The 15,195-nt window shown below is 34.4% G+C and overlaps 1 protein-coding gene across 1 annotated transcript; it reads left to right on the top strand.

The window, feature by feature from the left end:
- The first annotated feature begins 13,900 nt into the window (after window positions 1-13,900).
- Window positions 13,901-14,947, top strand: LOC124235864 (olfactory receptor 4K15-like). Its single transcript, XM_046654383.1, is given in 1 exon segment — window positions 13,901-14,947. A coding segment is annotated over 1 exon segment (1,047 nt).
- Window positions 14,948-15,195: the final 248 nt, after the last annotated feature.

The raw sequence follows: 15,195 nt of genomic DNA, 5'->3' as shown, positions 1-15,195 counted from the left end.
CAAATTACGAGAATAGTCTTCCACCCTCTGGGAGAAATGTCATAGCATTTACATACAGATGCTGTTTACTTCACTGATAATAAACCTACCATCAGTTGAAAATTATGTAGAGTCTGTGAATAGTAACTGGTTTTGTTCAATTAATTTTATTTGAATGTTTAAATTTGAAGTTAGTCACAGAAAGCACAGATATTTGTAATTGGAAAATACACTCTATACTTATTTTTCTCAAACTGCAAGTGAAATCTCAGAAGCATTCTACCAAATCATGAAACAAATAGGAGAAGGAAGGTAGGAAGGTGAACACAATTGATTCAGTCCCTTATCAGTCACAGGTCTGTCATTGTCATCACTGCATCTCTGAGTTCTCGCCAGAAGAAGTTTATCCTGTGTGTTCAGGATTTGAATTTAAACTTGTGTTCTTTGAACTGAAGATTTAATTGTGTTCTTGTTTTTATTACTTTGAATAGACTGCAAGTCCCTAAGGTAATTATTGTTCTATCTCTTACCATGTTTGTTGATGTACCAAAAGTTTAACTTGTAAGCACGTGCAGTAAATGCCATAAGGATGATATAATGCCCCAAGCACTGATTTCCAGGAAAGTTCTACTGTTGTTTGATACAAATGAAACATTTGGAGAGATGGAGTAGGAAGTCAATTAAGATTGTCCATATGGATTTTTTTAGTGTGTGAGGAAGATTCGCCCTGAGCTAACATCTGCTGAAAATCCTCCTCTTTTTTCTATTGTTTTTTTTTTTTTGCTTGAAGAAGATTAGCCCTGAGATAACATTTACTTTAATCTTCTTCTACTTTGTATGTGGGATGCCTCCATACATGGCTGATGAGTGGAGTAGGTCTGTACCCGGGTTCCAAAGCCATGGACCTGGGCAACCGACGCGGAGCGCAAGGAATTTTAACCATTCAGCCACGGGGCTGGCCTCTAGATTGCCCATATTTAAGTCTTATGATTCTATGTTAGTCATTGTACTCTGTAGCAATCTTATCTTGTTTTCATATTTAGTTGTTCATGTGGGAGGTTGCTTCATTGGATGTTACTTTAACAAACTGACATCGATTCAAAACAGGCTGCATCGTTATTATTAAAATCACCACTGACAGATGTTATAAAAGGGCAAAAGTCATAGTCTCATGTTCAATAAGAGCTTTCAGAGCAATAAAGACAGCTATAAAAAAGTTTACTAGCAATTAGGTAATAAGGGCAAGCAAAAATATAATAAATATCATAACATACATATGTTGAGTTAATAATCTCAATGTGGTAATCATCAGTTTTGTTCAATTCAGAGCAGCCCAATGTATTTCAGCAATTTATTTACTTAATTTATGTCAGACATTGTGGAGCAATAAAGGAGAAAAAGAAATGTCTCTTGCCACAAGGAAATGACTGAATTGGGAAGCAGAGAATCATAGAGGTTTTGAATCAAAAAGGGCTTAATGGTCTAGATAAGAGTTGCAGACTAGTATCCCCAGGAGAGGACATTTAGCTGACTAGCCACCAGAAAGGCCTCATAATTGAAATTAACTAAATGTATTTCCCCACTTCAAGTTTGGCCCACAGACTTACAGACCCCGAGATCTCAATTTGTCAATAATTGCAAGAAACTTGGAGAAATTTTTCAAACTACATTGAAAATATAATTGTCAAACAAATCAAATAGTCATGGCACTATGATTAAAATAGAAGTCAAATTATTAGGAAGTGGTTTCGTTGAATCTATATTAAAATTTAAAGTTTTGGTTACTTGATTGACGTATCTGAGATCCTCAGACTTTTATTGCCTGACAGGGAAACACCCACATGAACAATTTTGGGATAGACCCTATTATAATTCATCTCAGTGACTCACTCTCTTATTTATCCCTACACTCAGGGCTGCATACAATCTTTTTGAAGGTGTGTTAATACCTCTCATCAGTTTAAAATCAAGACTCCCTGGCGCAGGAATCATTTTAATTGAGAGTTGGCATATGTTCTCCTATCCATTATGTATGCTTATAGAACTTAACTCTCAAATGACAACCTTATTTTATTATTTTTAAAGGTTTATGGGTCAAAGATCATAAACAGCAAATTTAAAGAAAATATCCATAACTGGTAAACAGAAATAGAAAAAAAATTCAATATAACAAGTCATAAAAATGTAAATTAAAACAAGAGAGAAGTCTTGTGTCCCCTATTAGTATGACAAAGAATAAAACAAAAAAGTAATACTAACTAGGACTGAAAATTTGGAGATGTGGAAATTTTATTTAGTCAAATACTACTGAAAAATTTCCAGAAAATAATTTGGTGTATTTATGAAAATATGTCTTTATTCATGGCCCAATCATTATATTTCTGAGTCTTCTAACTTGAGTGATGTATCTTCTAATTCTGAAGCATGAAAGTAAATGTGTATGTATGTTGGACATCAAGGCCTCTAGTAAATGCTAATATTTCTTCCGTTTTCTGGGAGAACATTCTTGCATTTACTTAACAAGAACAGAATAACCTAGATTCCAAAATTTGAAAAGAATCATATAATAAAGGAGAATTTTCTGCCAATCTCACTTGAAAACAAAAATACAAAATTCCTTTAAAAAAACTGCAATATGAATCCAGGAATACATAAAAACAGGAGAAAAAATAGTGATTTATTTAAGATAACCCAGAAATGCAATGTTGGCTTAACTTTTGACAATCATTCAATATATTTCACTGTTTTCACAGAATAAATGAAAATAAACATACAATTATCTAATATATGCAAGCATTTTATAATAATCAACAAACATTGTTGAAAAAACTTTCCTAAACTAGAAATAGGAAAAAATGTCTGTGCACGAAAACTTCAGTATCAAGCACAAAGCATATAATCGTACCTAGAAATAACACTGCTATCTACTCTACTGATCTGAAATGTAGTCCAGAAGGCAAAAACAAGGTTAGCAAAAATTCTAAAAAATGTGATCATCAAGTAGAAAGATGTTGGATTCACAGCATATCTAATTCAGAAGAATTTTGGAGGTCAACTGAGTGGTTAGCAAAAAATACTAAATTATTTAAAAACAAATCTTGAAATAATTAACCTTATCCACAAGTAACTTCACTCACGGAACATGGACCACTACTTGTAAAGAAAGAAAGAAAAAATCCTCCTCTCAGAAATGCAAAATTTATAGTGTCTATCATTCAATCAAAGATTACTAGATATGTTAAGAACAAAAATATGAATTATAACCAGAAGAAATTAAATTCATATAAATAGACTCAGAAATTACCTAGATAATGGGATTAAAAGAAAATAACTTTAAAAGAACGAGTAAAAATATGCTCAAAGATATAAAGAAAAATACTAACATAACAAAGATAGAAATGGAATTTATTTAAAACAAAAAAATGGAATTTTTAGTGACTAAAAACATAACATTAGACAGAATATTAGTGGAGATTATTTGTGCAATATTAGTGCAGATTAGACCCTATAAAAGAAATGATCAGTAAACTTGAAGGCATAGCAAGAGAAAAATCTCTAAACAGAAGTACCAAGACAAAAATACAAAATGGAAAGCTGACTAGAGTCACAATGATATGTAGGATAATATCAATTGGTCTAACACATATGTAATTGGAGTCCCAGAAGGAAAGGAGAAAAAGAAGGTGTACAAAAAATATATGTTAAGAAATAGTGACCAAAATTTTCCACATTTGATTAAAAATATTAAAATAGTCAAGAAGCTCTACAAACCCCAAGTGAAGTAAATTAATAGAAAATCACAAGACACCACAATTAATACTGAAAATTTGTCATCAAAACATCTTACTGCAACCATAGATAAAGATCATAAACAGAGGAACTAGGGTAAGAAAAACAAAGACTTTTTATCAGTAGACAAAATAATAGAATTTTTAAAGACTTAAAAGGAAACAACAAATTTTTGATGTAATCATTGATGTAGAAAAACATCCTTAAAAATTTACAGTGAAATGAAGACTTTTTTAAGATAAACGTAAGCTGAGAAAATTCATGGTTGGTAGACATCCACTAAAAAACCAGAAGATTGGGGGTCAGCCTGGTGATGCAGTCGTTAAGTTTGCACGTTGTGCTTTGGTGGCCTGGGGTTTGCCCGTTCAGATCTCAGGTGCGGACCTACATGCCGCTTGTCAAGCCATGCTTGTTGCAGGCACCCCACATATAAAGTAGAGGAAGATGGGCACGGATGTTAGCTCAGGGCCAGTTTTCCTCAGCAAAAAGAGGAGGATTAGCGGCAGATGTTAACTCAGGGCTAATTTTCCTCACACACACACAAAAAACAAAAACAGAAAGTTAACAGAAGTCCTCAAGAGAAGGAAGAAATGCTAGATGTGGGAACTCAGTTGTATAAAAAAAAAACCTAAAGAATACTGAAAAGGGCAAACGTGGAGAAATTAAAATATGTTTTCTAATTCTTAAATTTATGTAAAATATAATTGGATTACCACTCTCAGATCTAATCTCCTGCCTGAAATAAACAAAATACGAACAGAATATATGAAATAATTTCTAGGCAAGGCAGGAATGTGATTCCTGTGAGAGTATAGCAAATACATCGGGGCCCTATGTTATCCTAACCTTCTGCCTAAAGATGTTTTCCAGGCAACACACCACGGAAGAGAAATACATGCAAAGCCCAGCAATTTCTGTGAGTTTGAGAGAACAAGATGAAATCAGTCTTAAAGACATATCTACGCTCCCAAGTTCATTGCAGCTTTATGCCCAATAGCCAAGACATGAACCTAAATGTCCATGAATGAATGAATGTATAAAGAAAGTGTGCACACACATACAATGGAATAATGTTCAGCCTTAAAAAAGAAGGAAATCCTGCCATTTGCAACAACATGTACAAACCTAGAGGACATTATGTTACTTGAAATAAGCCAGACACAGAAGGACATATGCTATATGATACCACTTATATGAGGAATCCAAAATAGGAAAAATCACACAAGCAGGGAATAGAATGGTGGTTGGTCAGGTACTAGGGAAGGGGATAGGCAACAGGGAAGTATTAGTCCAGTCTAAGGTTACAAAGTTTCAGCTATAAGATCAATAAATTCTGGAGTTCTAATGTGCGTCCTGTTGACTGTAGTTAACAATACTGCATTGTACACATGAAATTTACTTAGAGAGTAAATCTCAAATGTTCTCACCACTGACACAAAAAAATAGTAACTTTGTGAGGTGATGGATGTTAACTAACTTTATTGTGGCAATCATTTTATAATATCTATATCTATGTCTATAAAATCATCACATTGCACAACTTAAAATAATTATAAATTATACTTCAATAAAGCTAAAAAATAGTGAAACAAGAATTAAAAAACTAGCGTTTCAGTTATACAAGATGAATAAGTCCTAGAGATCTACTGTACAGTATAACGCCGATAGCTAACAATACTGTGCTGCATGCTTAAAATTTTTCTAAGAGAATAGATCTTATGTAAAGTGATATCACAAAAAAATAATAATCAAGAGGGCAGGAAGAAACTTTTGGAGGTAATGGATATGTTTATGGCATGAATTATGGTGACAGTTTCATGACTGTATAATTATCTTCAAACACATCAAGCTATATAAACTAAATATGTACAGCTTTTGCATGTCAATCGTAACTCAATAAAATGTTTTCTTTAAAAAACAGATTAAAGAACCACATCTAACAAAAATTTAAAGCATGTCAAAGTAAATTCGATTAGGAAAATTTATTGTAATTGCTATCTCAAAAATAATATAACATTTAATAAATATTTTGAATAAAAACATTAAATGTAAAAAAGAAGTATGTTTGATGCTAAAATGTTACAATATAGTTTAATAAAGTGGAAAATAAATGTTATAGAGCAATTAAACATTAAATAAACCTAATAATGGAAATGAAATGACAAACTAAAAAACAAAACAATGCAATAGAGGTCAGGAAAAGTGGGAAAAGGAGAAAATATAGGTAAAATAAATATAAAAAATTAGCAAGATGGTAGATATAGAGCCATTTAAATAAATACATGGTATGTAAATGATCTAAGGACTCCACAAAAAGGCCGATATTTCCAGAATGAAACACAAGCAAGATCCAATTATTCACTGTCCACGAGGAATCCACTTTAAATATAAAGACACAGATTGCTTAAAAGTAAAAGAATGGAAAAAAGATGTACAACGTAAAAAGTAATTATAAGGGAACTGAAGTAGTCATATCAATATCTGACTCTGAAGACTTCAGAACAAGGAACATTGCCAAGGATAAAGACAGAGCTATCATAATGGTAAAGAGCTTAACTATCAAGAAAACATAACAACCCTAGTCTTGTTTGCACCTAATTCCTGAGCTTTAAAACACATGGAGCCAAACGTTTCTTCTTATCAAATTAGATTTCCAAACTAATTTGAAAAATTACATACACACAAAAACCTGCACATGAATATTCATGGAAGCTTTATTCATTATCACCAAAAAAAGAAAAAAGGAAGCAATTAGGATGTCTTTCAATAGATAAACAGAAAAATGAGCTGAGGTTCATACTGCAAAAAGTAAAAAGCACAAACCTCATTTAAAATGGAATCAGGAGGCCAGAATGAGGAGCTCTCACCCCTGTTGGGATAACAGAGTCCAACAGGAAGAAGAAAGACTTCCTCTTTTTGACCAGCAAGAAGCTCAGCCAATGAGAGATTGTCACAATTCAGTCAACGAAAAGCCACTACATTTTGAACTCCCAATTTCCTCCAGAACTTTTTGTCTACAACAGCCCTCCCAACTTCCTCTTTCCCCGTATAAAAGACTTTCTCCTCCCCTTGCTGCTGGGGACTTTCAAGTGGATTGCCATGCTTGTAGACCCCAAATTACAATTCTTTGTTGATCTTGAATAAAAGCAATTTTTGCTGAAGAAATAACTGGCCGTCTATTTGTTTAAGGTCTGCAATATATAATAGAATAATATATACTATGATAAAAAAAAGAATGAGCTATTAACCTGCGCAAGAACATAGATCTTAAATGCATATTGCTAAATGAAAGAAGGCAATTGAAAAGGTACACATTGTATACACTGTATACACTGAACATATAATGTTCTGGAAAAGGCAAATCCATAAACAGAGAAAACACAATAGTCATTGCTAGAGGTTTGTGGATGGGCAAGTGGTCAATTACAAAGGAAACTTTTGTGGTGATGGACGGTACTAGAGTCTGGGGTTTTGTGTTATGAATCCAGAGACTCATAAACGTTCAAATTCTTTTTTTTTTTTTTTTTGAGGAAGATTAGCCCTGGGCTAACTGCTGCCAATCCTCCTCTTTTTGCTGAGGAAGACTGGCCCTGAGCTAACATTGTGCCCATCTCCCTCTACTTTCTATGTAGGACACCTACCATAGTATGGCTTGCCAAGTGCTTCCATGTCCGCACCTGAGATCTGAACAGGTGAACCCTGGGCCACCAAAGCGGAACGTGTGCACTTAACCCCTGTGCCACTGGGCTGGCCCAAAGCTCAAATTCTTGAATCTGGTAACTTTACATTCCAGAACTTATCCTCAGACAGCAATTAGAAATTTAAAGATGATTTTTATACAAATTACTTTTAAAAATGCATATTCTCAATTAAGAAAAAATACATTTTCTACAATGTGGGAATAATTATTTGATTATGTTTATAAATTGGAACATAAGGCGACTAGAAAAAATAAGTTCACAAGTTATATGTAACAACAAGGGGAAATGTTCATGATTCATGTTTAGAGAAAATAGCATTTTAAAAAGCTTCATAGACAGCCTGATCCCATTCACTAAGATAGGTTTGGGAAGTAAATACAGGGATATTAGAGAAGTAAACCTCACCTATCATTGATAATTTGAAACTGGATGTTTCAGAGGATGATAATGATGATATTAGCAGAGTTGCTACTTACTGTAAAGGAAAATTTAGGGAAAATATATTAATTTTGGTGGTACTCAATTTGTGGTGCAGTGGTGTCTTAAGATATATATTGTAATCTTAAAATTAGAGCTATACACTTAGGGCAGTGTCTAATAAAGATATAAAGTCATTTGAGTGTATTGAATCACTAGCAGGAGATCTTAAGGAGGAAATAAATTCCAAATAACAGATTTTTAGAGATTATCTACATGAAAAAGTTAATAGAAAGAACAGATATCAAGGAAGGGTACTAGAAAGTATTGGCCAAAAAGTGCTCTAAACTCATATATCTGGGAAGAGATGAAGAATCAGCTTGGCACCAATCATAAATTCAAAATGTTCCAACCTGTGGACAAGGCATCACGGTAGACTGGGAAGGACATTAGACAAGGGATTAAAAAAATGTGTCTCTAAACTGGACAGTACAAGTTGAGTCAAGCAACTAATTCCTCAAGAGCTCTTTCATCCTATCTATACATTTAGAATGTTATAGTAGTTGATTTCTAGTATCAATACTAGCATCAAAATTCTATGTGATAATAAGAAGAAAATTCTTTCTTTATCCTTTTACATTCTGTCCTTGAATGTAGAAAAACCTCAGAAGAGGAGCAAATCAGAGCTTCACTCAACAGTATTTGTGCCTAAAAATTTGAACTAAAACTTCAAATTTTTGCAAAATTCCTTCAAGTCCTTTCAACAGAATCTACTTTGTAGGATGCAGTGTTTCTATTATAAAACAGCTGTCACTGCCCTACCCTAGAGTCCTTGCTTTGGAAACCAAGCATATGGCTCCTCTAAACTATTAAAATACCAAGATGTTTGTACTGCTGTGTAGTATGCAAAGGCACAAAATGGCTCCTCATTAATTTTTGACATTCCCAGTGGCCCTGTTCTAAAGCTCTCCTGAAGCAGATAGGACTAGCCAACAAAATTATTAATTGCTTTTCTTTCTACCATGTTACATTTTCTCCAACAGACCAAAGTATTTCCATTAGTCCTGCTGTTTTGTCCATTTGTGAAATCCTCAAGGTGATCCCCTATAATTCTTGTGAGCAAACAACCTTTCTCTCAATTAGCCCTAATGAAGGTGATTTCTGCTATCATAACTCTCCTCTGGGTCTCTTGGTCACTACAATCCAGTGACGTCAAATCACTAATTAGCTTCTAACTATTGTAACGGCTTTTCTTATATCCATATGCTAAGGACAACAATGCTTCAAAGAATGAATGGTGAAGACTGAAGCCTGAAAAGACATGGGTTCCCTATATTTGCCCCCATCTGATGGATCCTGAAGAATGTTCTTTCTCCCAGTAGGTGCAGACACCAAAGGCTGGGGATAGGAAGAGTGCTGTTTTTCCTCAGCTTCCTAATTCAGTCAGACCAGAGAACACAGAGGGGCAATTATCCTCCACATTTTCAATTAATCTTTAAATATTGTGTCCATTTTGACTATTAATTATTGTCAAAATATCTAACTCTGAGAAATGATTAATGGCCATATTCCTTCACTAAAACCAGAATAGGTTTACTCTTTTGATTGAATATAATTTTATTTCAATACATCTTTATGTAATTACCTTTGTCATTGAATCAACTTCCTTTTTGGGGATCATGTTTTAAAAGCCAGAGAATTATAGAATATTAAAGTGTAGGAGGGAAAATTTTTCCCTTTTTTAAAAGAGAAGTGGAAAACTTGAACGGTATGTAATTTGCCTAAAATTGCAAAGTTATTTAGTAAGAGGTAGCATTAGAATAGATATATTCTATAACTCAAGCTAATACCTCTGTTGTGGTCCATGATGTCTTCAGATATCATCCATCGATTTGGACTTAAGGCTATTTTACAGCTTATAATTTAGAACATCTTGGTTAATACGTGACAAGAAAGTATTAATATTAATAACACATGAAAATGAAAAATCCTGCTGGATGTATATCTTACTTGTGAAAAAAAGAGAATACTCTACATATGATTACTGTCTTTCAGAATCTTCTTACTAGTATGACAAATCTATTATTGCATGAAATGTTCGACTCAGTTATTTCATGATCACAGAGCACACATCTCTGAGATGTGAGGAAAAACTTCTACACTTTGAATCAAGGGAAAGTGAGATGAAGGAAAGAGAAGCCTAAATATTCGCTAAATATGGTTTTAATAAAATGATACATTATTCCTGATACCTCAATGTCTTTACAGACCCCAAATCATGTAACAATCACTGTAAGTGGTAATACTTCCTAAAAAATATTCTTGCTAATTTTTAAAAGAAAACTTGTATGAAATTCTTGTAGGTTAAGTTGCTGAGGCTTCCCCTTGAGAACATGTTTAAACCCCTGAAGAATTGCATCCAGACTTCTGAACCTGTCTGGTGAGGGTAGAGTTGCAAGGAAGCATTTTCCTAGTATATGTAGGTAAATATTCAATACTTGAAGCTACAATGGAAACTAGGAAATAATCCAGTTATCCTTAGTGACATATGATTGGTTTTAATTTCTGGCTGTCTCAAAGTTTTTTGTGATCATTTAGTTTACTGCTACTGAAAACAGAAGCAATATGGCTATAGTTAGGCTAAATTCTCTGCAAAATTGTGAAACAGAAGATTTTGTTTTGGGCATTTCTTACTTTTTACCTATTCTTTACCTCTTAGATTCCTGACTGTTTCAAGGGCTCCCTCAGCTACCTAGGACCTATATTAGGATACAGCATCCTGCCCTATCTCATCTCTTTGAAGACAATCCATCTTGCCTACGGACACCCTGAGTCTATTTCCTTCTTATTTAAAAGTAAACTTCTTTATGATTCATCTCTTCAGAACCAGGTCTATTTTCTTAGGTGATGTAGAAGCAACAACTAAATTTTTTCCAAACACTTTCCATTTTATCTTAGGAAAGTGACAACATTTTTGTCAGTATTCTTCTGAAGACCGCGTTCCAGCATTTGTCTTCACAGTGAGTGTTATATCTCTGATCTGGATTATGGTAGGAGTGTGAAGGGAGTGGCGATGCTAGAAAGCTTGTGAAAGATGTATCTTTGAACTGGTAGAGTTTTCTGGTGCCTGTATCTCTGGTCTCTCTACTCTTACTTTCTCGCTTCATCTACTAATCATAATATCTGAGATAGAAGTACTGGGGAAAGATTTATTTGATAGAGGCTCAAATAGCAGGGACCTGAGGGTCACCTAGAACAATCCTGTATGCATGCATTAATTTTCCTTCAAATATTATATGTCAGATCACATCATCTTTGGGCATATAAAATTATCAGAGAATAATTACTTATTCTGATTAGAAATAATGCTTTATTAAGAACATTTACATATATGTAGTCATTACAATTGATTGAAGATTTCTCACCTACATAATTTTTAAGAAAAATTTTCAACGTCTCTTTGAGTATAATATTATTCTCAGTATTTAATACTTGAGGATCATGAGCCCTGAAAGACTCAATGACCTACTCAGTGTCATAGAGCTGCCCAATGACACAACTGTGATTTTAACAGAAATTTTTTATTCTAATAGCTTTCTGTTTTCTCTACAGTATAGTAATTTTATTTGGTGTGAAAAGACAGACCATTTCATCTAAAAAGGAGTGTGCTAAGGGGTAAAGGGAAATGAGGCTCATCAATTTCTCTAAACAAACAAGGGATTATGAATGTTAGCAAGTGATCCTCAGAAAGGCAAGTTATAAACCTAACTACTGTGTCTCTACTGCATAGCACAGTGCCCTGGGAAAAGCAGCCATTTACTTATTTACAGAGTAAATGAACAAAAAATTAATGCATTTATATTATAAGTAAAGGATTTATATTTAGAGGATATTTATTTAGAGTTTCTATTGCTCATCACTTTGATTAAATCAATTTGTCAAGTGTTTTCCTCCTTGGAAAACAGGGTCGTTTCTTTTTCTGGGCACAAGAACAATGACAGCGGAAAATTACAGCTTTGCAGAAGACTCATTGGGAGGATGATTCTTGTGATGATTTTCTCACAAATTAGATTGGGTTTTTTATTTCTAAAACTTCAGAAAGTCTTCTCTGCCTGCAAATGCCTCCTGCTGCTCCATTCTGCTGTAGCTCCAGTTGTCTCTGGGAGACTCATTCCTTGTGCTTCAGGCTTTACTCTTTCTGTTAGGGCACATGTGAACCCATATTAGTTGGTTCAGTGGGATATTATTTCCTTTCTTTTATATAGGGATTTGATGAAGTATTTATGTCAAGGGGTCAAAGAGTAAGGGTGTTCCCCAGGGAAAGAGAGGCCAGGATGGGTGTCTGGAGTTAACCTGGTAACAAAAGTATCTTGAAAAATGATAAGGAGGGGAGAAACTCACTGAAGAGAATGTGATGGCTCCTCAAAGACAAACTTTTGCCACTGTATAATTTTACCTGTATCCTGCTGTGGCTACAAACTCTACTTGCTAACCTCGTCTGAAAATCTTGGAGTCATAGTTTTGATATGATCTGTGATAATATGTAAATTAATTTTTGGTGGGTTTTCTAAAGAATTGGAGAATTAATATGTAGGGGTGAGTCCCTAAATTTGGTTCCTGGGACTTAAAATTATTCATCACATGCCCTGTTGTTATGCATAAACTCCTCAGTGAAACTCAAGGAGACACCAGGCAATTTGAATTATGATCTAAGAAGACATTAACATCAAAAATGGCAGATGATTAGAAATAAAAGATAAATAAAAGTAAAGTAAAAGACACTCTCTCCCAAGATCTGTAAAGAAAGATTCTCAAAAGTAGATACTTCTTTACATTTTACCATTTATTTTTCTTATTCACCACACAACTTTTCTAAGTTCTAGCTAGCTTATAAAAGTAAAAATAAAAGGGAGAAAGTTCTGATAAAATAGATTGTAGAATAACTGAGTAGAAAAGAAAAAAAACATTTTTCTCATGGTCTGAATTTCTTAGTATCAATACTCGTGCAATATGACTATGATTTTTAAGGGCCCCATCAAATCAAGTAAAGTATCAATCATAATTCAATAATATGTCCATGGTTATTAACAACAATGGCTGAGTTTAAAGAAGCTTAGTATCTTCAAGGAATACTTGAAAGAAACAAATACCCTAGATTCCTTCATGTAATAGAATTCCATGACAAGACGAATCCAGCTCTAGGAAGAGTTCCAATACACTCTGGACCTTTCAGCTTTGCTATGGTTTTGTATTTCAGTTTATATAATTTGTAACTAGCTAGAGAAGTGGGTAAGACCTAATCGCTTAAAGCAAGGATTCTTCCTATGAGCACTCTCACACAATGTGATGCTGTCTCTTTCGCTCCTATTTTAATTTTTAAAATATGTGACATACACACAAAAAAGCACAAAGCAGAATTGAACATCTTGACAAGTTTTCACAAAGTGAACGCTCCCATGCAACTATCAACCACATCAACAAAGAGAGAACTACCAGCACTTCAGAGCTCCTTTCTGTCCTCTACTTGCCCTTATTCCCCTTAAAGGATAAACAGTCTTGGAGCTTCTTTAACACCAAAGATTAGTTTTGCCTATTTTAGAACATTATTTAAAAAGGTTCATACAGTACACACTCTTTTGAATCAAACTTTTGGGGTCAACATTAAGTTTGTGAAATTATCTTCCTCTGTGTTAGAGATTCAAAAGAATTTACATCATTTACTGTGGAAAAAAGGATTTAAATTTTGTCTCTGTAGATTCTTAGACTGAATTTCTGTAATGTCAAAAAAGTTTTTCAGGTATTCAGTTTCACTTGTAAATTAATTGATTACATTCCTTAAACTCATGTAATTGGATATATCAATTGGTTGAACACCCTGGCAACTCTCCCCTCCACCCTTCAGTAATTTTGTTGGCTGTCTATATAATTTTTAATGATGCATGAAAACTTAGACACCTAAATATACGTAGAAATTAGAATCCCTAAAAACTGAATGGAATTGGGAAATCAAAACCATGCTCAGTTCATTAATTGACATCTGTTTCTTTTCTATTCAGGTAACTGAAGATAAGTGACTACCAAAGTCAATGAATGAAACAAATCATTCTCGAGTGACCGAATTTGTGTTGCTGGGACTCTCTAATTCTCAGGAGCTCCAGCCTTTCTTATTTTTCATATTTTCACTCCTTTACCTAACAATACTGCTGGGCAACGTTCTCATCATTCTCACTGTGACCTCAGATTCCCGCCTTCATACTCCTATGTACTTTCTACTTGCCAACCTCTCTTTTATAGATATAGGTGTTGCCTCTTTTGCCACCCCTAAAATGATTTCAGACCTCCTGGTTGGGCGCAAGACTATTTCTTTTGATGCCTGCCTGGCCCAGATTTTCTTTGTTCACCTTTTCACTGGCAGTGAAATGGTGCTCCTTGTTTCCATGGCTTATGACCGTTATGTTGCAATATGCAAACCGCTCCACTACATGACAATCATGAGCCGCCGTGTATGTATTATTCTTGTCTTCATCTCCTGGTTGGTGGGATTTATTCATACTACTAGCCAGTTGGCATTTACTGTTAACTTGCCTTTTTGTGGTCCGAATCAGGTAGACAGTTTTTTCTGTGACCTGCCTCTAGTGACCAAGCTGGCCTGCACAGACACTTATGTTGTCAGCCTCCTAATAGTTGCAGACAGTGGCTTTCTTTCTATGAGTTCGTTCCTCCTCTTGGTTGTCTCCTACACTGTGATACTTATCACAGTTAGGAATCACTCATCTGCTAGCATGGCAAAGGCCCGCTCCACATTGACTGCCCACATCACAGTGGTCACACTATTCTTTGGACCATGCATCTTCATCTATGTGTGGCCCTTCAGCAGTTATTCAATTGATAAAGTCCTTGCTGTGTTCTACACCATCTTTACTCCCATTTTAAACCCAGTTATCTACACCCTAAGGAACAAGGAAGTGAAGGCTGCTATGTCAAAACTGAAGAGTCGGTATCTGAAGCCCGGCCAGGTTTCTGCTGTCATAAGAAATGTTCTTTTCCTGGAAACAAAGTAAACTTATAGGGTTGTTAGCACCACAGCTTTGTTTCTAGATATTTACATATGGAATCTCTGTGATGTTAAAGCAAATCATTTTAACCAGTGAGAAGGATTGAGTAACTTGAATTAAAGGTTAATGGTGATAATAAAAAGCACAATGAATTTTAGCAATTTTAATCTTTTCCTTCCATTGTGTTTTAGTTGTCCTTTGATTCCCTTTCCTCCTTAATTCTTAAAATTTAAGCTCATTTTAAGATAAAGTGT

The sequence above is a fragment of the Equus quagga genome, chromosome 2, assembly GCF_021613505.1.
Source record: "Equus quagga isolate Etosha38 chromosome 2, UCLA_HA_Equagga_1.0, whole genome shotgun sequence".
Taxonomy (NCBI): Eukaryota; Metazoa; Chordata; class Mammalia; order Perissodactyla; family Equidae; genus Equus; species Equus quagga.
The sequence above is the reverse complement of the archived record's forward strand: the minus strand, read 5'-3'. Positions and strand labels throughout refer to the sequence as shown.